The sequence below is a fragment of the Athene noctua genome, chromosome 1, assembly GCF_965140245.1.
Source record: "Athene noctua chromosome 1, bAthNoc1.hap1.1, whole genome shotgun sequence".
Lineage (NCBI taxonomy): Eukaryota > Metazoa > Chordata > Aves > Strigiformes > Strigidae > Athene > Athene noctua.
In genome coordinates this window covers 89,263,174-89,284,647 of record NC_134037.1, presented here as the reverse complement: position 1 = coordinate 89,284,647, position 21,474 = coordinate 89,263,174, and the positions used below count along the sequence as shown (strand labels likewise).

The 21,474-nt window shown below is 35.4% G+C and overlaps 1 protein-coding gene across 3 annotated transcripts in view; it reads left to right on the top strand.

Moving 5' to 3' along the window:
* The window catches only part of ADSS2 (adenylosuccinate synthase 2), a 38,944-nt gene extending 17,722 nt beyond the window's left edge, over positions 1 to 21,222 (top strand). For 2 of the 3 annotated variants that reach the window (XM_074925520.1, XM_074925537.1), the window contains 11 exons: positions 1,646 to 1,714; positions 2,458 to 2,508; positions 4,680 to 4,746; positions 7,878 to 7,985; positions 8,260 to 8,341; positions 10,155 to 10,281; positions 12,593 to 12,747; positions 13,075 to 13,199; positions 14,268 to 14,365; positions 19,134 to 19,283; positions 20,445 to 21,222. In XM_074925520.1, the coding sequence (XP_074781621.1) occupies positions 1,646 to 1,714; positions 2,458 to 2,508; positions 4,680 to 4,746; positions 7,878 to 7,985; positions 8,260 to 8,341; positions 10,155 to 10,281; positions 12,593 to 12,747; positions 13,075 to 13,199; positions 14,268 to 14,365; positions 19,134 to 19,283; positions 20,445 to 20,497 (1,085 nt within the window). In that variant the 3' untranslated portion in view covers positions 20,498 to 21,222. The remainder of the gene's footprint in view (positions 1 to 1,645; positions 1,715 to 2,457; positions 2,509 to 4,679; positions 4,747 to 7,877; positions 7,986 to 8,259; positions 8,342 to 10,154; positions 10,282 to 12,592; positions 12,748 to 13,074; positions 13,200 to 14,267; positions 14,366 to 19,133; positions 19,284 to 20,444) is intronic. The other variant, XM_074925528.1, reaches the window with a different exon arrangement.
* The last annotated feature ends 252 nt before the right edge of the window (positions 21,223 to 21,474 follow it).

The following is a 21,474-nucleotide window of genomic DNA, read 5'->3' as shown; positions in this document are numbered from 1 at the left end:
CGTATGCCTTATGGACACTTTCATGCTGCTTACCCAGAATTCCTGTCCCTTACATGGTGTACTTCTCCAAACTCTATTGTCATGCTCTTCCTATCACTTCTTCCTGCATATCTCCTTGTTTTGAGCCAGCAGTCATGCCTCTCAGTGAGTAAGTGGTCACTGACGGTTTGCTAAACAGCATAGAAACTAAAGAGCCTCTGTTGCTAGTTACTTGATTCATAAACAGTGCTTGCTGAATTCTTGGGTCCAGCTTCTGGTGACTGTATCCTTGCAGTCAGCATTAACCCTTTAATTGATGGGAATTGGTGGTTAATTGCTTCTTTTCGGCTTTTATATTGTGACTTGGTAGTGGGATCAGCTTGCCCTGCCTAATACTTCTATGGGAATTAAGCCAGTGGGCATAGAAATAGATTTACTCTGATTAAGTTAACTGCTTATAGTTTTGAGGCCTGTGATAGATGATACTACTGGTATTCTCTTTTGATGTGTTACTGGTTTATGTTTCTTTAAAAGATTATTGCTTGAAAACAGTAAAAAAGGATGCCCATTTGCCATGTTTTGTTTGGTGGACTCAGGGTTGAGTAGGAAAGACCTCATCCTTTAAAAATACAGTAGGCAGGAGAGAGCTTTTTTACAAATCCTCCTGTCTTTATCTGCTCTCTCTTGTTCTTGTCTGTTCTGAAGTTTGTTCTATCTTCTCTTAGGTCTGCCTTGTGTTTAAAGTATCTTTTGGGGAAAAAAAATCTGGTTTAGGATTCCACTGAAAGGGCTTATAGGTTAAAAAAGAAGGGCAAGACCAAAATGACTGGAGTATTATAATAGATTATTACTATTGATTAGGACTGTACCATGAAGGTTATAGTGAAGAAGTCTTAAATACTTGGTATTTTGCTGTTCAGAATGCTTTTATCTGTGTGAAATTAAGTGATATGCAAATAGTTTCAAATGGCAGGTCTCTTCATTCTTTAGCTAGATGTTATCATACTTAAAGCTTTTGATCTGCTGGTCTTCTGGGTTTGTTATGGCCTCAAGATGGTTCAGTTCTGCTATATGAAAATGCTTCTTCTTAGGCACTCAGTGGTGCTGGTTAATTGTGTGACCCAGTAGTCTTTTCTGAGCAATGTGACAGCTGTAGGAAAGTGAGCTTGCTTTTGATAGAGATTTTCCTCTGTTATTTTTGCTAGTCTGTTAACAAAGCCAACTCTATATATGGAATATTCTGTGTCTATTTACAGCAGAAGAGTGCCTGAGGGGATGTTAATGTTTATAATAATGATAGAAATGTGCTAAGCTTTTTAAAAACAATAGGGTTATTAAATGAAGTACAAAGAGGGAAGTTAATTTTTAGATATGAGGAAGCTGCATTCTGGACTGTCCCATGATGCTGTTAGTGTTTGTCCAGATCTAAATTGAAAGTTTGAGTTTATTAAAAAGATTCAATGCATGTAGTTAGAAACACCTATTTCAGGTATAAATCAGTCTTTCACAGATGAATTCCAAAGAATAAAAATGACAGTGTCTTAAAAGTTTAAAAACTTAAATAAAATGTTCTTCAAAGACACTTCATGTTTTGTATGGATTGTTTGGAATATTTTTTTCCATGTTCAGAATAATTCATTAAATTTTGCGTAATGGTTTTCTTCAGGAAATGGTGTTGTAATTCATTTGCCAGGACTCTTTGAAGAAGCTGAAAAAAACTTGAAGAAAGGAAAAGGTGAGAAAATTTTAAGATCTTACTTCTAAAATAGTTCATGGGGCCCTCCTCAAAATATTTACGTGGAGGATGCCTCTATAGAGGTTATATACAATGTGTTTTTCCAGAACTCTCGCTGCTAGTTTCTGACTTAAGGATTCTTGCTAGAAGTCCCAGGGCCCTTGCAGGAGGACAGACAAAAGGAGTCTCTACAGTTTTGGAAGAGAACATGTTCTAAATTTGAATTATTTGCAGAGAGTTTTCTCTGCATGAAGTAGTGAATTTAAGAAGTGAAACAACTTGTTAAAGTGTGTTACCTGTTCATAGTTGTTTTACCTCTTACAATATTAATGTATATTTTGATGATACATGTTAATATAAACAAATGCTGCGGTGATCACTTCTTGATTCAGAAATCAGGTTTTGGATACTTTCTGTTATGTCTATGGCCGTGCTTGGCATCAGTCTAAGTGAGGTAAATCAGTGGTCTAGATTATTCAAAACCGAAAAGCTACCAACTGATTGATGAAGTTGAGGAACTAGTAGAATAGTTAGAATTCTTCCTCAGAATAAGCCTTTCAGCTTTATAGGCTGATGCCAAGTTTTAATTATTGATTATTTTTTTTTCCCCTCTGGAATGTGATTGCTCAATCTTTAAATAGATTGTCTGAAATCTAAACATAAAAAGTATTTATCCTTTGTACATCAGAAGACAAAAATGCTATACAAAACATAATTTGAACTATTTAATTTTGTCTTTTAAGGGCTAGAAGGCTGGGAAAAAAGACTAATAATTTCTGACAGGGCTCATATTGGTAAGTTCCTGTTTGTGGTTTGTTTTCTCATTGATTTTTTTTTTTTTTAATCTTTGTTTTTTCTGAACATTCCTTGGCACTAAAAGCGTGACAATTTTTAACCATCTCTTTATATAGGTATGTACTTTTCTTTGGATTAAGCCTCCATATGCTGCTTTGGTTTATCGAAGATCCTTGAAAAAAAATGTTCATCACTCAGGACCTTCCCAGGTTTATATTCTAGTGGCTCTTTAATGCTATTCCATAAAAATAATCTGGTCAGGAAAGCAGGTTCACTTTCCAAGCCAAGGTTATAAGTGCAGAGTAGTCAAAAAGCAGTTCAGGAGTGAATTGACTGAAGGATTCATTCCCCTCTTTGGTGTAAAACCAGTGTTGTTCATAGCAGCTTTTCTTCTGGGAAGCCACGTGACTGGGTGTGACTTCCAAACTAACAGGCTCTATACCAAGTAAATTGCCACTTCAGAAAGGAGACTTTATGGGAAGGACTCTATAGAGATGGAGAGAATGGCTGCCCGCCTCAGGGAGCTCATCAGTCAAGTGTTGACTCCAGCCTATGCTCCAGACAACTCTGCAGCCTCGACTAAAATAGTATTTAGAGTCCAAACCACGAACATAGAGCTTCAGAGGCTCTTCCTGTATCATTCCTAGGACGTCTCTGTTACATAAATTTATCCTTCAAATTAGATCTTTAGATATTGTGACATGATAGTTATGTAACTGCATGTATTAGGAAATGAGATTATTGCTGCTCTGGTAGTCATCTTCTGAAGATGCAAACTTTTTAGGTCTTTATCAGATAAAAGCTTATAACACCGGAAAAAAGTTTTGTGCTTTTTTTGTTTGGATTTTTTTTTTTCCTTTTTAGCTGATCTGGAACAGCTTAGTGAGTGAACATGTTATTTCAGAATAAATATGATTTTTTACTTTGGAGTAAGTACTGAGATTAAAATAGTTGAGCAACTGTTCCTAAGTTAATAAAATCCTTTCTGAGAGTAAAATCACTGTGGGTGAATTACTTAGAAACTTAGATTATTAGAAAAACTGTTCTGCAGTGATAATATTGCAGTGTCAATACTGTGAAGATTTCGTAGCAAAAAGGACCAGTTATTGACAGTCACTCTTAATGTAAATGAACTTTCAGAATGCTTCTGTTTAGAATGTTTTGATGACAGTCTGGAGATCTGTTGCCATGATGAATAGACCTTCTCTAAAATGGGTGTTGGTGATCTGTGAATGATTAGTCTGTAACAAAAGATCAACTAAAAATAGGTTCAAGCCCCTGGGGATAATTTAATCCTTTAAATTATGGAGATGTGTGAAAATAAATTGGTAAGGCAAACAAGGAAAACCATTCTTGTTCCAGAGAGACCAGAGTACTTAAATGAGTCTGTTTCTTGCAAGTTTTCAGTCTTTCCTGTGTAATGTGTATATTAGTTGTTTAACTTCCTGGAGATAGTACTTAAGAAAAATAAGCTGACTTCTGTTAACATGAAAACTGTTACAGCATTGTATTTGACATGAGTCATGTCAGATCTTTTGTTTGTTTGTTTGTTTTTTGTTTTGATGATAGAGAATTGGTGCAAGGAATACTTTGTATGATATTTGTCATTAATAATATATAATGGTTTAAAAGAATAATCAGGGCTTGTGAAGATGAATTCTGTTTACATAACAGATGTTGGTGGGACCTTTATTTCCAGATGTGTTTTAATCACTGTTGTCTAAAACATAAAAATAAAATAGTTTAAGAAATTTTTAGAATGAATGAGAATGTTTACTTGAAGTTCCCACCTTAAATTTCATTAGTATGGTTTTTTACTATACCCTGATTTTCAGGATTTTTTTCAACTGCGTGTTTTGTTTGTTGTCCATACATTCTTTTGGGCCGCTACAAATCTGAAATAGCTTAGTTATTCTGTAGGAGGTGTATCCACAGTCTGAGAGTATTCTACAAAATAAACACCTTTTTTTAAAAACTCAGAACTCTTCTCTTTGAAAAAATGTAACTTGTGAAAGAGGAGAAAAAACTTGTCATTTTATTTGTTTCTCTTCAATATATATATTTTTTTCCACATTGATAAACAGAGGTAGAGTTGATTTAAAGAAGTTGTTATTGATATGGTAATTCATTTAACACAAATTTTCTACTTAAGTTATTTTTATTTTCTTAGTATTTGATTTCCACCAAGCTGCTGATGGCATCCAAGAACAACAGAGGCAAGAGCAAGCAGGAAAGAAGTAGGTAGTTTTATTTTGTCAAACATAGGAGGACTTAGTACAAATATATGACTTAATAACATTGTTTTTCTGTTATTGTTTGTCATCAGTTTAAAAAAAAAATTAATTATCCTTGTAACTCTTCAATGTGGAGTATGCAGGGATCATTTCTTATGCTTCAGTTCTCCAGTGGTTAGCAAAAGATTATATTCTTAATGCAAGGGGTGTATCTTGATATTTTGCCCTATGAGAAGGTTCCTAGTTCCTAATTTGCTTTATAAGAAGAGTTCCTGCTTCCAAATGTTATAATTGTTTACTGGAGGTATTTGTTTATCTACGAATGTATTTCTGTTTATGAAGATTGAAGGACCCTTTTATCATCTCCAAATAACTGAAATGTCTGATCTGACTAATTTGGTATCTCACAATGCTTCATTGTCAGAAGTGCAGGTAAATGTTTACATTGTCCACTACATGCTGCTACTGAAGTTTTTGCAACTTTAAGAAACCAGCTGCTGTGTTTCTAACTTGTGATTTCCAAGTAGCTCACTAGTTCTTGAGGATGGGGGAAAAGCTGACAGAATTAACTGTGACATGTCTACAGCTGGAAAGTGATGAAACAGTATAGACTTCTGAGATACCAGTAAATTTAATCTCTCTTCTTGGAGGTTTGTCTATGTGGATGAAAAGTAATTCAGCCTTCCTTACTGAGACCTGTAAAAGGTACCATCCATGACAATAATCTTTAAGACAATGTCTGATTTGGGCATATCTTGCTTCACACAGGTTGCTATTGAGTGATAACTTACCAATTATTCTTCTTCACACTTGACTGTGCTTACTAGCTGTCTAGTTACCTCTTACTTTAGGAATTAAAAAGTAAACAGGAAGAACATATATATATATATATATATATATATATATATATATATGGAAGAGTGTACGTTTTTTTAATGAGCCAGTATGTGTATATTTGCTATTCTTGAATGTTTCTGGAGCTCAGGCTAAAATTGCTATATGACAATATTTGCAATTAAAAACACTGTCAGTCACTCAGCTACTTGTGAGAAGGAACCACTTTATTAGTTAGTATTAAAGATTGTAAGGGAAAGCCCAGTGAAGAAGTAACAACTTTTCTCCAATTAATTTGTTCTAAAGAAACCCATGAAAAAAAGTTACATTCAAAGATAAAAATCTTGAGTCACTCTTAAAAGTGCTGTATTTCTTCATTCTGAGGGGTTCTTGAAATTCTGCAACAATCATACTGTTTTTGAGCTTTTTAAAACTGGTCATGGATTGAAAGTACTAAGCTATCTATTTCCTTTTAAATTTTAATTTAAATTTTAAATCTCAGTGACTAGTGGGGGAAGTGCTACTAGAGGCTGGCTAAAAACAGGCTATCATAAACTGAATATCAAAAGGCTGTCTTCTGTTTGGAGGTGCAATGGGGAATTGAAATAATCTGCTAGCATGTCTAGCTGTAGATTTGACTGCATAGCATATTTGGTATTAAAATTCTTTTGTGTCCAATACTTCAAAGTTGATCATTATGAATAGTGAGTTTATTTTTTATTTTCACAACGCTTTTATCTGTTCAAATGTAGCTCAAAAAAAGTCACACATAAGGCTTGTGTAGCTTCCCTTGCAGAAAGGTTATAGTAGTATATTATGCTTATACAATTGTTTTAACTTCTATAAATACAGACTTCTGACAGTTTAACTCTTTTATGAATTGGCATGTCTTAATGAAACAAAATAAATGGAAACCAGCTTCTCCTTAAAAATTCTCTGTGTAGGGTATGAATTGGGGTGGAGGCTAGACACAGTTATTTAAGACACAGTATCCTGGTCTGGTTACGTGATACTGTGTGATACAAAATTGATTAGAATGTCTTTCTTTTTGGACTAGAGACAAACATACCACTCCGTGAGACTACTCAGTATTGTGTCTAATTGGAAGACTTGTTTTTTCCAGGATTATTGTTCTCAATCTACTCCAAACTATTAATGACCTAACTAAAATGAATTATGTACTGATTATGAACTGTATTTCAGTTCACTCCTATCAATTGATACCCTTTAATATAAAGTTTAGGTATGACTTGTCCCTTCTACTTGAAATGGGAGTCCATCTTGAACTGAGTTATGGTATGGTACCTTCAAGGTAGTTTGAAGAAATCTGGGCCACTTTCCATATACAGAATTTATAATTGAAGAAGATAAGGCTGTGTGTGTTAGGGGAAAAAAAAACCCTAACAAACCAAAATACTTTAAGTGTAGAACTAACCTTATCAATATATGGCACACCTTTGAAAATGCTGCACACCTGATCTCTTCTTAAAAAGTTAATCGCTTGAGAGATGGGGAAGCTGTTTGATAATCTACCTATGATGAGTACAGTTTGGCTCGATTTTGATAGCTATTTAGGAAAATTGGCAGAAGACACTTTCTGAACTAGCTGTACTTCTCTGACCTGAAGTCAGTGCAAGCAAGTTGTATCTTATGGTATCACTGGCACGAACTGGGAAAGTCTTTTCAGGCAGAGTGGGGTAGGTAAGGGTAAGAAAAAGAATCCAGGCTTTCAGAATCAGCTACAGTGGAAAATGTATGCCTGAACCCTTTCGAATGTACAGCATTTTGAGTATCATTGTTTCTCTTAGATGCTCGGCAGTGTTTTCTGTTTGCCTGGCTCTAACTAAAATGAGGCATTTAGAATGAAATGAAATATGTCTTACATAGAAAACTGAAATCCATACTGTTTGTGCTTTTGCTTTATGGAGGACTTCAGGTCTTCAGGACAGTTTTTTAGTTAGTTTAGTTTATAGTAATGAAGGATGTTGTCTCGGCATCCAACTCCTTAAGTATGAAAGTTGGGAATTATGTACAAATAAATATGTAAGAGTTCACTAACGTTTGAAAAGTTACTGGTTTAAAACCAGAAGTATATAGAAGATTAATATATATATGTGTATAAACAATGATTCTGAATCTAAGTTGCATCCTAAAAATATCTCATGTTTTAAATGCTTAAAACAAGGTTCTAAATGCTCACAATTAACAACTTTTTGTTTTATGCTAAGGATGTATTAGCTTTAAAGAAAAAACGCTTTAGTTTTATATCAAGAATAACTCCTGTTATTATCTTTTGAAAGTTTGGGAACTACCAAAAAAGGAATTGGTCCAGTGTATTCTTCAAAAGCAGCTCGAAGTGGACTCAGAATGTGTGATCTTGTTTCTGATTTTGATGAATTTTCTGAGAGGTAATTTCTGTATTTTAGTGTACAGTTGTAAGCATAGTTTTCAGTTTCTGGGTATTACCTTGTATAAGCAGTTATATCTGATTGTTGTTACTTTTAAAATTAAAAATTATTTTTAATTACAATAATTATAGTTTTATTAAATATTATATTTAGAATTAAAATATTTTATTGTTTAATCATGAAATAATTTCAGATGTGTAACCAGTAAAACCTAAGGTTGGTGGGGGCATGAGAAGGAAAACAAAGACCTCAGTGAAGCATTTTTGCTTTCCAGGTTCAAAGTGTTAGCCAATCAGTACAAAGCGATATACCCTACCTTAGAGATAGATATTGAAGGGGAATTGAAAAAGCTCAAGGTAAGCCTGATTCTGTCTGTTAAATGATATAATCGTTGCATACAGTTATATGTAAATCTGACAATCGTGTTGTCAGTCACCAGATTTACAGATAATATATATCATGGGGTATTGGTATGTGTCAATTTTAGAGTCTGCTAGCATCTTTAAAGACACTTGAGACCCTGCTTTATGCAGCATTTCAAAACTTGGTTTCAAGAGAAATATTGTAAACTTTAAGAAAAAGGCTTATATAGGGAGAACTATTTTTGATTTCCACAGGCTCAAACATACTGGCTAGGAGAAAAAGACTCAGGATTGTAGTTGGGGAAGGTATGTTTCATTGTAAAGCAAAATACTAACTCCTTGTGTCAGAAACTTAAACATTGAATTATTATTCTTATTATTACTTCTTATTCTAAGTAATAAACCTTAAGGAAAAAAATACTGTCTAGCAACACAGAAAAATGTAAGTTGATAGCAACAGAACTAATGAAGCCTGATTGCCAGCAAACTAGTCTTGTGGTTAATTATGAATTTTGATTTGATGTTTTCCCTGCAATTGGGACAGTGGTGAGATTTCTCACTAATATTAATTCTCTTATGCCTAGTAGTGTGATTTTTGCAGTGCACCCAAGTTCTTATTTGAAAAAAATTGTCAGGTGTCTTACCTTTACCCAGCCTTTTTGTTCCAGCATTTTAGAGAAACTTAACTGTATGAGATATTTTTTACCCCTTAGAAAACTTCAACCAAATTTGACAAATTGTTTAAAACTATCGAGGCATGTGTGGAACAGGGAAAGGCATGCATGTTGAATTCTTTGAGAAAATCGGGCCAAAGAAATCATCCTTCTGGTATCTTTAATTGCCACTAAACTCAATTTAACAGCACTAGAAAGGAGTATATGAGAGTTCTTAGCACTTCTGTCTTTCTTTAAATAATATCTGTTGTGTTGAGTACTAGTATTTTTATCAATATGTAGACCTAAAAATCAGTTACAGTTGATTTGGGTTTTTTTTATGCTTTATGGCTAATACGCATTAGGATTACAGAATATCAGAAACTCATTGTTAGGCTGGAAACATAATGTGTATTTGTAGCTTGAGGAAAAAGTGCTTGCACTTAATGTTTGTTTTATGCTAATGCACTTGATTAAATTCTGAAAGACAAAGTGTTACATTTCAAGTGAAGTGAATCATGAGAATGAGAACTTCCATGTGTTCTCATGGGGAAAAAGGCTGTGTACCAAGTATTATTCTGAACATTACTGGCTTCTTACATCCAGCTACTCAGTGGCATTCAGGCACTTGACCCTTAATTCCACTGAATAACTTTTTACTTTTACTTACAAACATACTTGTTGAAAATTAATGCTGCTTTACAATTGTGTGCAATTGTTTACAATTGTGAGCAATTGTTGGCTTCAGATGGCCAGAAACGGATCTTACCACATGCTCGTTTTGCAAGAGAGATTTTGAACATTTGGAAACGAAATACCGAATACAGTAAAGTCTTGTGATCAAGCTTGAATATTTCTGAAGTGTTTCAAAAGTTTGGATTTTATTCATTTAGGGTTGGGTGTGTCGTGTGTGTCCCCCCCCCCCCCCCTTTTTGTTCTTTCTTTCCTCCTAGGATAAGCATACATGTGTATTGTGTGAATCTGAGTTTAATGTTTTTCCCTCCCTTGGTCATGTATTATGGCATATTTAACATTTCTTCATTTGCTTTTTCTTTTTAAAAAGAGTAAGAACATGAGGGAGCAATAGCAGTTGTACTCTGGCTGGCTTTATCACAATGAAATTATACTATACAATATTCTTTTGTATTATTCAGGGCTGCATGGAAAAAATAAAGCCAATGGTAAGGGATGGTGTTTATTTCATGTATGAGGCTTTACATGGACCACCAAAGAAGATCTTAGTAGAAGGTGCAAATGCAGCACTGCTGGACATAGATTTTGGTAGGTACAACCTTTTTGAGACACGCTGCTATATACTTATGTTGTGAAAGAGGAATGCTAAATATAAACTCTTCCATGTTTAGCTATTCTCATGGCAGAAGTGTTTTGTATTTTGGAAGAAGAGTACTCTATGACTAGCAAATAATTAAGTGGGGTGGAAAAGTTTTTAATTAAATTCTTTCAAAAAGCTTTAGACTCTCCCAAGATTAATTATTTGAATGTCAGTAAAGATCTTTTCTTAAATAGAGTGTACCTATTACTTCAGTGTCTAAATTTCATATGAAATAACTCACAGTTGTATACATTATGGAAAACACTTGAGAAGAAAAATGGAGAACTTTGAGAGGCAAAATATATATGCAAAATACTTGTTGACTTTTGAAGAATCAGCTTGTATTTTTTTTTTTTTTAAACCCTTTATATAACACTTTTCCACTGTTTCATGATGTAAGGAAAGATGTTGAGAATCTGGATTGCTAATGAAGAAAAAGTGAAAAGATTATCCGAGTCAATTTGCAATTGTAAATGGTGCAGTTTTTCTTAAAACACTAATTTTGCTAATAAAATTAGAAGCTTCTATATAGAAGCAGCTTTTTTAAAAATTATATTAGTAAACATTTGTTACCATTATATTGTAAGGACAGATAAATTATTATACCTCTGTATAGGCAAGAGCAGCCTATATGATTGGCTTCTGCATTTTGTCACGTTTTTTCTTCAGTCTCACTAGTCTTGTAACTGCATCGTTTTTACGTTGGAAAGATTCTTAAGACTGAAGTTGAAGCCTGTAAGGACTACTGTCAAAACAAATAGAAAATTGGCATGCACTCTGCTTTCAACCGATAGGAGTTCTGATACTGGGCATTTTCAAACGTACTGAGTTTGAAAGCCTCCTCTTTCAAGAGGAAGCTGTGTCTTAAGATTAGTCACTATAAGTGTAAGCACCAAGTTTTCCCATGATAATCTGAATATTGGAAGAAGCTTCCTTTTTTAACAAGTTAAAAAAAGGAAAGAAGTCTTCAAATGTGCTTGTCACAGGGAAATGTTTGCTGAAAAACAGATATTTGCAGAAAACTTTTGGTGGGGTTGTTTTTTGTAAGTAGTAAGGATTTTAGATTTCATGTAAGTATAGGAAGAGCAAATAGTCTGAAACTCATCAGGTATGTCTATAATACTTACAGAGTCTATGGGTTACTTGGGTTTCTCTCCTGCCTGTGCTGCAAGACACACACACACAGAGAATATTGGCTCTCCTTAGGTAGATACCATCGGTGGATTGGACACTATATGTTAACAATAGCCAAGTCCTAGTCAAAATATTTGATTTGAGCATTCTGAATGAGGCTGTTTTCTGTGCCTTGGTGCACAGAAGTCTTAATACTGAATGAGTTTTATGAATGTGTGTCTGTTGGCAGCAAATATGGTAAATCCTGAGCCTTGCAGTCCATCCTACTTTTCTGGAGTGTGTAGTGAAGCTCACATGCGTGTGTGTCTGTAGGTGTGGGGATGTGTGGTCTGTGTTTTTAAACAGAGAGGATAAACCAAGGTCAGTATACCAGACTGGGAGCTGAAAATGAGTAAGAATTGTCTCATTGAATCTGTTTGTGACATCCACTAGCAATATTTACCTGTCAATAAAGAAAAGTTCAACTACTGTGTCCTAAGAAAGAGAGAGACTAACTAGTGCGTGCAAATGACTTTTTATCAAGAGAAAGAATGTGTCTTTCTGATGATAGATTTAAGATAAAGAAGCTAGAGATGCCTGAAGCTAGTCTGCAAAACCTCACTAAACAGTCTCTGAAGGATTTTGACTTTTTAAAGTTATCTGTGTTGCTTTCAGTTCCTTTTGTCTTGGCTGTTCCTCTCTTACTCACCTCTGATTCTTACAGTAAAAGAAAAAAAATACTGAAGCATGAAGTAGAAGTCTCTTGCTTGTACATAGTGACTGTGTGGCTTGAAGCATTTGGTCACAATTCAAATCAGCTAAGGACTGGCATGCTCTGTTTCATCTTCCATTACATTTTTTTCTGGTTTTGGTTTGTTTTGGGTTTTTTGGGTTTTTTTATTTTTTTTAATGTAAGCCTAAGGATTTTGAGACATTTAACTCTTTTATCTTTGTTGTCTGGACAGTGTTTTATGAGGGCTGAATATTTAGCTAAAGGCAGATTCTCACCACTAATGAACTAGACAGTATTCTAGGAGTTGTCTTTTTCTTTCTTTAATTGTGGAAATACTTTTTTTCCATTTGATTATGTAAGCAAAATTGTTTAAAATCACTGTTTTATTTATTAAAACCATTTTTCTTAAACAGGCACATACCCTTTTGTGACTTCATCAAACTGCACAGTTGGAGGTGTGTGTACAGGTCTGGGCATGCCACCTCAGAATGTCGGGGAAGTGTACGGAGTTGTGAAAGCATATACAACGAGAGTTGGAATTGGTGCCTTTCCTACAGAACAAAATAATGTGAGTATTATCAGCCCTAGATGTGACCTGTAACTGTATGAAGTAACTTGGTGTGTCTGTCTTATGTTACATCAGTGTTACTGGTTAAATGCAAGTAGATGACCGTGTGAGAGATTTGCTCAAGTAGCATTCTCTTGAATTAGAAATAGTTTTGTATTTCTGTTTTCATTCCAATGACAACTTTGTGATTAAATTAGAGGAAGAATTTTTAAGGTAACTTGCAATATTGCAAAATGTTGTTAAGTATACACCTGCATCATGTATTGCAAAAAAACCCCCAAACAACAAAAAACCAAAAGCTCATGTAATACTATTACTCTTTGTTAGGAAATTGGAGAATTGCTGCAAGCAAGAGGTAAAGAGTTTGGTGTTACCACTGGTAGAAAGAGACGATGTGGCTGGCTGGACCTTGTGTTACTGCGATATGCCTACATGATTAATGGATTTACTGCGTGAGTTATTTTGACAGCTTTGCTGGCAACTTGACATAAAATGATGAAATGCTGCAGATTACTGTAAATTGTACATACGCTATTTAGTAACGTTCAGATTATTAGTATTGATTTGTTGATTGTCCTGATACTTTCATAAATAACTCTCCCTCATTTTTCCTAGCATTAAATGATTTTATATCTGACATTTCTGTGGTTGTAAATTTTTATTTACTTCTAGCACATATTATTTCTCATTAAAATGATCCAAGAAGCACTTATGTATCTTACTATTTGATGCTTCAAGCTACTACAACCTCTGCCATGCCACCAAACAAAATCAAATGCATTACAAGGACCTTAAAATCTGATAACACGTTTGTGGATTTTGTTTTGTTAGTTTGTTTTCAAAATAAGACAGATGGGAACCCATCAGTATCATCAGCAGTATGTGTAAATGTAGAAAATTTAGATATGACTTTGGGATTTTAATTAAAATGAAAAATAGGTATCTGAAACAAAACTGGTATAAAATTTCTAGTAGATCAACTTGTGTAAATACATGCATTACTTGAATTTTCCTGGGTTTGTCCTTTGTGGTTTTTACTTAAAATAGGATGCAGCCAGGTATTTAGAGAGCCAGTGTTTGATTATTTTGCTGCCTTTACTGTAGAACAGGAACATTTGGCAGACGACAGGAACAGACAATGACAAGCATCATGCTATGAAGCCATCTCAAATGAATGGTCATAAAAGTGTCCTGGCAGCACTCTGACCAATTAAAATTCTAACACTTAAAGCTATAGACCAGTTACTTTAATTGGAGAATACTTGTTCTTTGAATTTTACTGTTTTCTTATAGCACTAGATCTAAGGACACAACAAAAAGGCTGTTTGTGTGGTTTGGTTTTGGGTTTGTTTCATTTTAAGTCACACCAGATAAATAGATTAGTGCCATATGAGCTATTTTTCTAAGGAAAGACAATTAACTGCAATGTGCAGGAATCAATTTTTCTTTTGGTATTTTTACAATGAGATAAGAGTTGAGAGTTGGTGCACTTGTTTAACCAGAATAATGTTTCTTTATAGTTTGGCGCTTACCAAATTGGATATCCTGGATGTATTTCCAGAAATCAAAGTTGGTGTTGCGTACAAACTAGATGGTGAAATCATACCTCATTTTCCTGGTAAGACTGCTTGTTTAACAATTTTAATTTTTGATGAAATATAATATGATACTTAAATGCATTTGACCTGTAAAATTTATGACAGGAATGTGTTACATCAGCATCAAGCCACTGATGTCTTCCCAGATGCACCAGAGAGACCCTATACCACACCTGTACTTGCACCCTAAAGACGCCTGTACCAAATACTGTCATTTGTCTACTAGAAAGATAAAGTGCTATATAAAGCTTCTTAAATGTTTGTTACTGATTTATCCCTTTCCTTTAATACAGCTTGCATTACCTTCAAGCTAAATTAGAAGCTACGAATATATATGAATATATATAATAAACTAATACATACTCTAAGTGTAGCATTTTATTCCCACTACAGTATTTATCCCCTCTTCTAGCAGGGCAGACTTCATTTAAGCATGTGGTGGATTACATGAGAGAACTGATCCTGTTGAAAAGCCAGGTTTTTCTCTCGCTGTGTTATTTTTCTAACAGTTCACTTCCCTTTAATGGTTCACGGAGCAGCCAAAAACCTGTCACACCTACGCAATGGAAAAGAGGAAAAAGGGGTGGGGGAGGAAATGAGCGATTAGTTTAGGTGAAAGCAAGACTATTTTCTAATGCTGGACCAAGAGACATCAGCTTAGCATGATAGAAACTATAGTTCCTGCAGAGGACAGTGGTCATTTTGGTGAGCATTTTTACCTGGAAAATGTATCTGCATGTTAAAATATTAAAATATCACAAAACATTTTTTTCATGGATAATGCATCTTTTTCAGTTTCTATAGTGGAGATACTTCAGAAAAGGGGAGAATGCTAACCAGTACTAAAGATTGGGATTTTTGATTTTCTAATGTGCACATAACTGCCCGTTTTGCATTCTAATTGCTACCTCAGGGTTTGAGGCTGGTCATGGGTTACAATTTTCATATGATATCAGCAGAGAACTTTTTGTGGGTGAAGAGATCAACTGTAGTAATCAGATACAACTCACAGTAGGATTTATGTAGATGTAATTATGTATAAAGGAATAAGTGATGATCTGCCAGCAGTCCTTGAAAATAGCACATATCTTTCAGGGAAATTCATAAGGGATTATCAAAAAATCTTCTCTTTCACCATGTGCTTGGGGGAGTTCTCTAATTGATTTGCCCTCCAGAATCATCAGACTAAAGTGGCAGTTACAATCCGAATGCATACTGAATGACACGGCGTGCACTTTTAGACAGGAAATTTAATACTCATCTTGCACTAAACCAGGGAATGCTTTTCCGATTCTAAGACTCAGGTATCTCCTGATAATTACCCTTATCAAAATATTAAGGCAATTCATGTGTACTTTAGATGGCCTTTGAACATAATGGAGATCAGCCGTTTGAACTGAGAGTAGATAGATGCTTCATCTGTGGCCCTGTCTTCTAACCTGGGGTCTATTTGGACTGTGTTGTGCTCAAGCCAGGAGGACCTTCTCTGGCAGTCCATCGTTAAAGATGACATAAACAGGCGGCCGTGTTTTCCAGTACTAAGACTTCAGTGATTACTTTTTTTTTCCCCCCCATTCATTGTGTGCCTCAAATGGGACCAGAATCTTCTTAGAACTCCTGAGGGCAGACTTTGCTCTTTGTATGTGGCTAGGTAACAGGTAGCTGACCTTTGGTCATAGCAGCACAACGTGGCTCACCTGCCTAACTCCATTTTTCTTTACTGTGTGAACAATTAAGAATTCTGGTAGAAATTTAGTAGAAGCTGTTGTCTTTGCTGTTGACATGCTGTCTTCCTTAAGTGTCAGGAAGAAGTTTGAGCTGAACTTCTGGTAAGCTGGAAGATGCTGTCTCTCACAGTGCCTCTGTGTTCCATACCTCTCTCTTTGCTATACTCTGCAACATTTGGCAGCATTTTCAGCACATATGCTGCAGGTTACTTATTACCCCTGCCTCTGGCATAAAAAACAAAAAGGTAAACTTTCTTCCCACTTTGTATTTTGCAGACCATTAGATTATTTCTGATGTCTGCATCTCTGCATGCTGTGCACTTGCAGAACTTATTTTTTTAAAACTTGCCATTTTGGCATTTTTAATTTAATTTAGAAGAGATCTAGTCTGGGAATCTCTTGCTGGCAGGGTATTTCTTTCTCTCTCCCCTCCCTACCCTCCCACTCTCTTGGAGATGTTAGTGATTTACCCTTCTTGTGAAATGACTGTCTCTAAATTAGAAGCACACACAGTGCCCATCTTCTCAGGAAAAACATGCCATATTTCCTATATTGTTCCTTTTTCCAGCTGGATCAGAGAGTCATACGAGTCTCACTTGTTTTTTTTTTAGCTTAGATTTCTGTGGGCATTTCATAATCTCCTGTTAAGAAAGAACTGAAAATGTCTTGTAAATTTTCAGCTGACTTCAGTTGGTATCATTGAGGCTGTAGTCTTTTGCTGTGGAGCTGGCCAGTATCTTCATTTCTGTTCAGTCATAGGAGTTTATGAAAGAAAGGTAGAACTCCCTGCTAGCTCTGAGCTGATCAGTTTAAAAGGAATGTGAAAGCCATAGTCTAGTCCTGCTCATACCTCCAGTCCAATTTCAGGCATCAGTTGACCTCAGCACAGACACGACCTCTAGCTCAGGAGACTTTGAAAACACAGATAATTAGGAAATTGAGAGATTATTCTGGAGAAACTTTACTTCATGCCTGCTTTTTTTTCTTGTGCTCTTTCCCTGGGTATCTACTGTAGATTAAAGAAAGAGCTAGGACACCGTGCTAGATGCACTTTTGATCTGACCTATATGACTGTTTTTATGTTCGGTTTCTGGAAATTGCTGGAGGATCTTTCTTTTACAGTGGTGCCAAGATCCCAAATTTCAGATATTCTTTTTTGAGTTGGAAGTAACATCACATCATTCCCTCTCCAAATTATGCTATCAGACTACCAGATACTATTATATCTGCTCTTTCTGTTATCTAATTCAGCTGTTAATAAGGAATATTCCAGAAAGTCTAAAAGATAAATCCCCTAAGGGAAGAGCTGAGAGAAATCTAGATGATGACTACATCTGTTACTACACTGAGTTTATGGCTTATCTTTATCGCACATCATCTTTTATCACACCTGCTGGAGCAAAATGAATCATTAGAAACATGAAGAAATTTATCCCTTATTTTTCTTCATCTCTTTTGGGGAAGTAAGGAATTGAACTAATACAGACTAATGGAAGATTGTAGACAAGATTAGACAATTCAGTTCTAAGTGTTTCCAGATTTCTCCCAGCTAGCCTCATCAGAGAGGATTCCAAGTAAAAAAGCCTGTGGACCTCTAAGATGAGGTGTTCAGTCACTTACTTTCTCTCTTCAGAAAGAGGAAAGCTAGCATTTTACTCTACACCATCTACAATGCCTGGAGATTAGTTTGTGGTTTTGCACTTTGAATATAGCCATTCTGTTTTACAGATCACCTGGTCAGCAGCCAACACCTCAGTTGTTACTGCTGATGACATTAAAGGAAGTGCTTATCTGTGGCCTCTGCAACCCAACATCCTTAATGTGCTTGACTATTTGTCCTGATTACAACGAGTATTGATTCAGGATCATTTGCCTTAACCTGTGAATACCTTAGTCCAAAAATTGTGCATTTCTTCACTGTTGTAAGCTTTGCAGTCAGTAGAGCGTAGTTCTTTTTCACCCTTACTCAAAATGCCTAGTTCCTAAAGGCTGTCCTTGCAACATTGCAGGTCAAATTATTCAATATGCTGAGCTTGAGTTTGTTGGCTACGCACACACTGGAGGGGAGTAGCTGTGGTTTTGTATTTGCACCTCTACTGTGCCTCTTGCATCTAAAACCCTTTCCCTGGTTGACTAGGTGTCTTTGCAGGAATGACTTGATCTGAGACATGGAGCTTACGTAACATGAATTACAGTGCCTTTGGCATTGTCTTTTTCAGGAAGGCAAGAATGCCTGACACCTCCCATTTTCTTTATCAATTTTTTTTGACCATTTTCAGGCTTAAGGCTTTTGTTTCACTGCCCAGTGTCATTCCAAGACTAATGTTCACATAGTTACTGGAATGATTCAATTCTAGACAGTATTCTTAGCATCTTTTCCAGTACTTAAATCATCATAGGATTCAGTGTTAATGGACAGCGTTGTAGCAAGTTACTAAATGAGGGACAAAATGGAATATACTCATTCCTTCTATTCTGAGAAGTAATTGGAACAGTTACTGTTCATACGTAAATCATGTCGAACTCAACACTGGTTGACAGATTTGTTGTAGAGTTTTGGGGCATAGGGTTTGTGGGTATCAGAAGTCTATTATATATAAACTACGTCTTATAACTATGTTTAGTAAAAAGTGCACTCCTATGCCATTTTAAAATAAGTTTTAACTGCCTGATATTTACAGGCTGGTGCCTAATTTTGCCTTCATGTCATCAAAGTCTCTCATGAAGGGGGAGCTGGAACTGTTCAGGGAAAAAAAAAAAAAAAAACAACCAAATTTTGAGGAATTACTTTTCCTGAAAAGGTGTTTTCTGAACTGAAAAGATAGTGGTTTAAGAAAAACATATATATGTGACTGAGTACTAGAATTCCTGAAGTCTTAATATTTTTTTTCTCTGCTTATTTTAACAAAAAAGGACACTTCAGCACCTTTAGTGTTGGTGTTACCTTATGAGTAAACATCTTTGTATAAGAAAAGAATAAAAAGCTTTGCAGTTATGTGTTTAGTGGTAAAGAATATATAATCTATGTAGACATAATATTTTTGTTCTGTTTGCTTCTCAGCCAACCAGGAAGTCTTAAATAAAGTAGAGGTTCAGTATGAGACACTCCCAGGATGGGATACGGACATATCAAATGCAAGGACGTTTGATGAGCTGCCTGTAAATGCACAAAATTATGTTCGCTTTATAGAAATGGAGTTGGGTGTTCCTGGTAAGTAAAACAGATTTTTGTTGTTGTTTTGGTGTTTTCTTGCTCCATGAGACCTATCTTGTACTTTGCCTTAATGATTTAAAATATCAAAAACTAGTTCGTAGCTGTGCTTATTCTGATGTACCTGGTGATACTTGTCACTATAGTTTTACTTCTTTTCATCTTATCTATTTAGCTGTTGAATTGAAAATTTTCAAAAGTTTTAATATGCATTCTTTCTTTGGTTTATATTACAGTTCTTGTTCAACTGAAGTTTTTATAACTTGCTTAAGTATTGTTTGGATTGGTTATAATAGGGGTTTAGTTCTGCTGCTATTATAAAGTCAGTAGGACTACTGCTATATTAATGCAATTAAATATATTTGACAGTAAGAGGTCCTAAACTAATAAATTTCTCTTATGCTCACTAATAAAGATCATAGAATCACAGAATGGTTTGGGTTGGAGGGGATCTTAAAGACCATCTAGCTCCAACCCCCCTGCCATGGGCAGGGACACCTTCCACTAGCCCAGGTTGCTCAAAGCCCCGTCCAGCCTGGCCTTGAACACTGCCAGGGAGGGGGCAGCCACAGCTTCTCTGGGCAACCTGTGCCAGTGCCTCGCCACCCTCACAGTAAAGAATTTCTTCCTTATATCTAATCTAAATCTACCCTCTGTCAGTTTAAAACTGTTACCCCTCGTTCTATCACTACACTCTATGATAAGGAGTCCCTCCCCACCTTTCCTGTAGCCCCCTTTAAGTACTGGGAGGCTGCTATAAGGTCTTCCCAGAGCCTTCTCTTCTCCAGGCTGAACAACCCCAACTCCCTCAACCTGTCAGATGATCCTGTGGTTCCATCCAAAGCTGGGAATGGAATGATGATACAAATCTTTACTTTTCGGACAGTTTCTGTGTATCCTTCTTCCAGTGATCTGGAAAACTGATTTATTTATTATGGCAGCTTCAGGACTATTCCTGCTTTTCTGAGTTACCAGTGCATTCTTACTTTGAGAACAGTAGACATAGTTATCATTTCTTAATGTATTAATAGTATATGCTGTGTTTTTCTTCAGACTGTGGTACTTAAGATCTTAAGCACTCAGGAAGATAAGATACAAAAAGTTACAATCCAGTCTTGCTTTGTATTACTTATAATAAAAGTTTGCTTTTCTCTCCTGCAGTTAAATGGATTGGAGTAGGGAAATCCAGGGAATCAATGATCCAGCTGTTTTAAAGATTTCAGATGCATGGAAGAAAGCACACTCCTCAAAAGACTGCTCATTCTTAAATGCATTAGTAGCCCGCAAAGCAAAGATGTTGGAAAGATAGATTTTTGCATGGAAAGAAATGCTAGAGTTGATACCCCCAAATCAATCGCTACTCCTGAAAGAGACTTTAACATGAACCTCTATCAGTTCTTGTTCAACTGCAATTTCCAGGACACTTGTCATTGTTGTTCAAGGTGCCATCAGATTTTTTTTTTTCTTTACCTAATATTTACTTCATAATGTAATTCCTGTTTGAAAATCTAAGGTAGCATTACTTTCATGACTGTTTGTTATCTTCTCTCTGCTTTTGGCGGTGTTACTTCCCTGAAATTTTAGACAGTAAAATAATGCAGTTTTGCACAGATAGTTTTACATCCTCATTATTTGTATTCCTAAAGCTGTTGTATTCTTAATGGCTGCTCTTGTGAGTAATTAAAGAGGGGGATTCTGATTTTATAATGCTATAAATGCTGTCTAAATTATTGTGTGATCTGTTTTTTAAAAAAAAGATGTGATGCCAAGTTGTTAAGAATGTCCAGGTTTTTTTAGCTGTATAACACAGAAAACTTACTCTTTGTAACTCACAGAGGACACTCAAGTGTTTACCAGGAAGTGTGCCCAGAAAGTTAGAAAATTGATATTGTAAAAAGTTCATTTGCGATTATTAAAGAACCGTTCTGATTTTGAGTTATATGTTTTATAATGCAACTCTTTTTTTTTTTTTTTTCCTGTATTTTAAAAACCCTGTACTTCTCTACTTCCCATGCACATATCTCAAACTGTTTCCCCAGTTAAATGAGGTTATATTTATATTTGGTGAGAAGTCTTAACATTTTGATGCCCTTTTAAATTCCTTTCTACATAGTCTATAGAAAATCTTTCTCCGGAGAACTGGCAAAGCACAGACATTTTTGCAATTATAGATTGAAGATGCTTTAGAAAT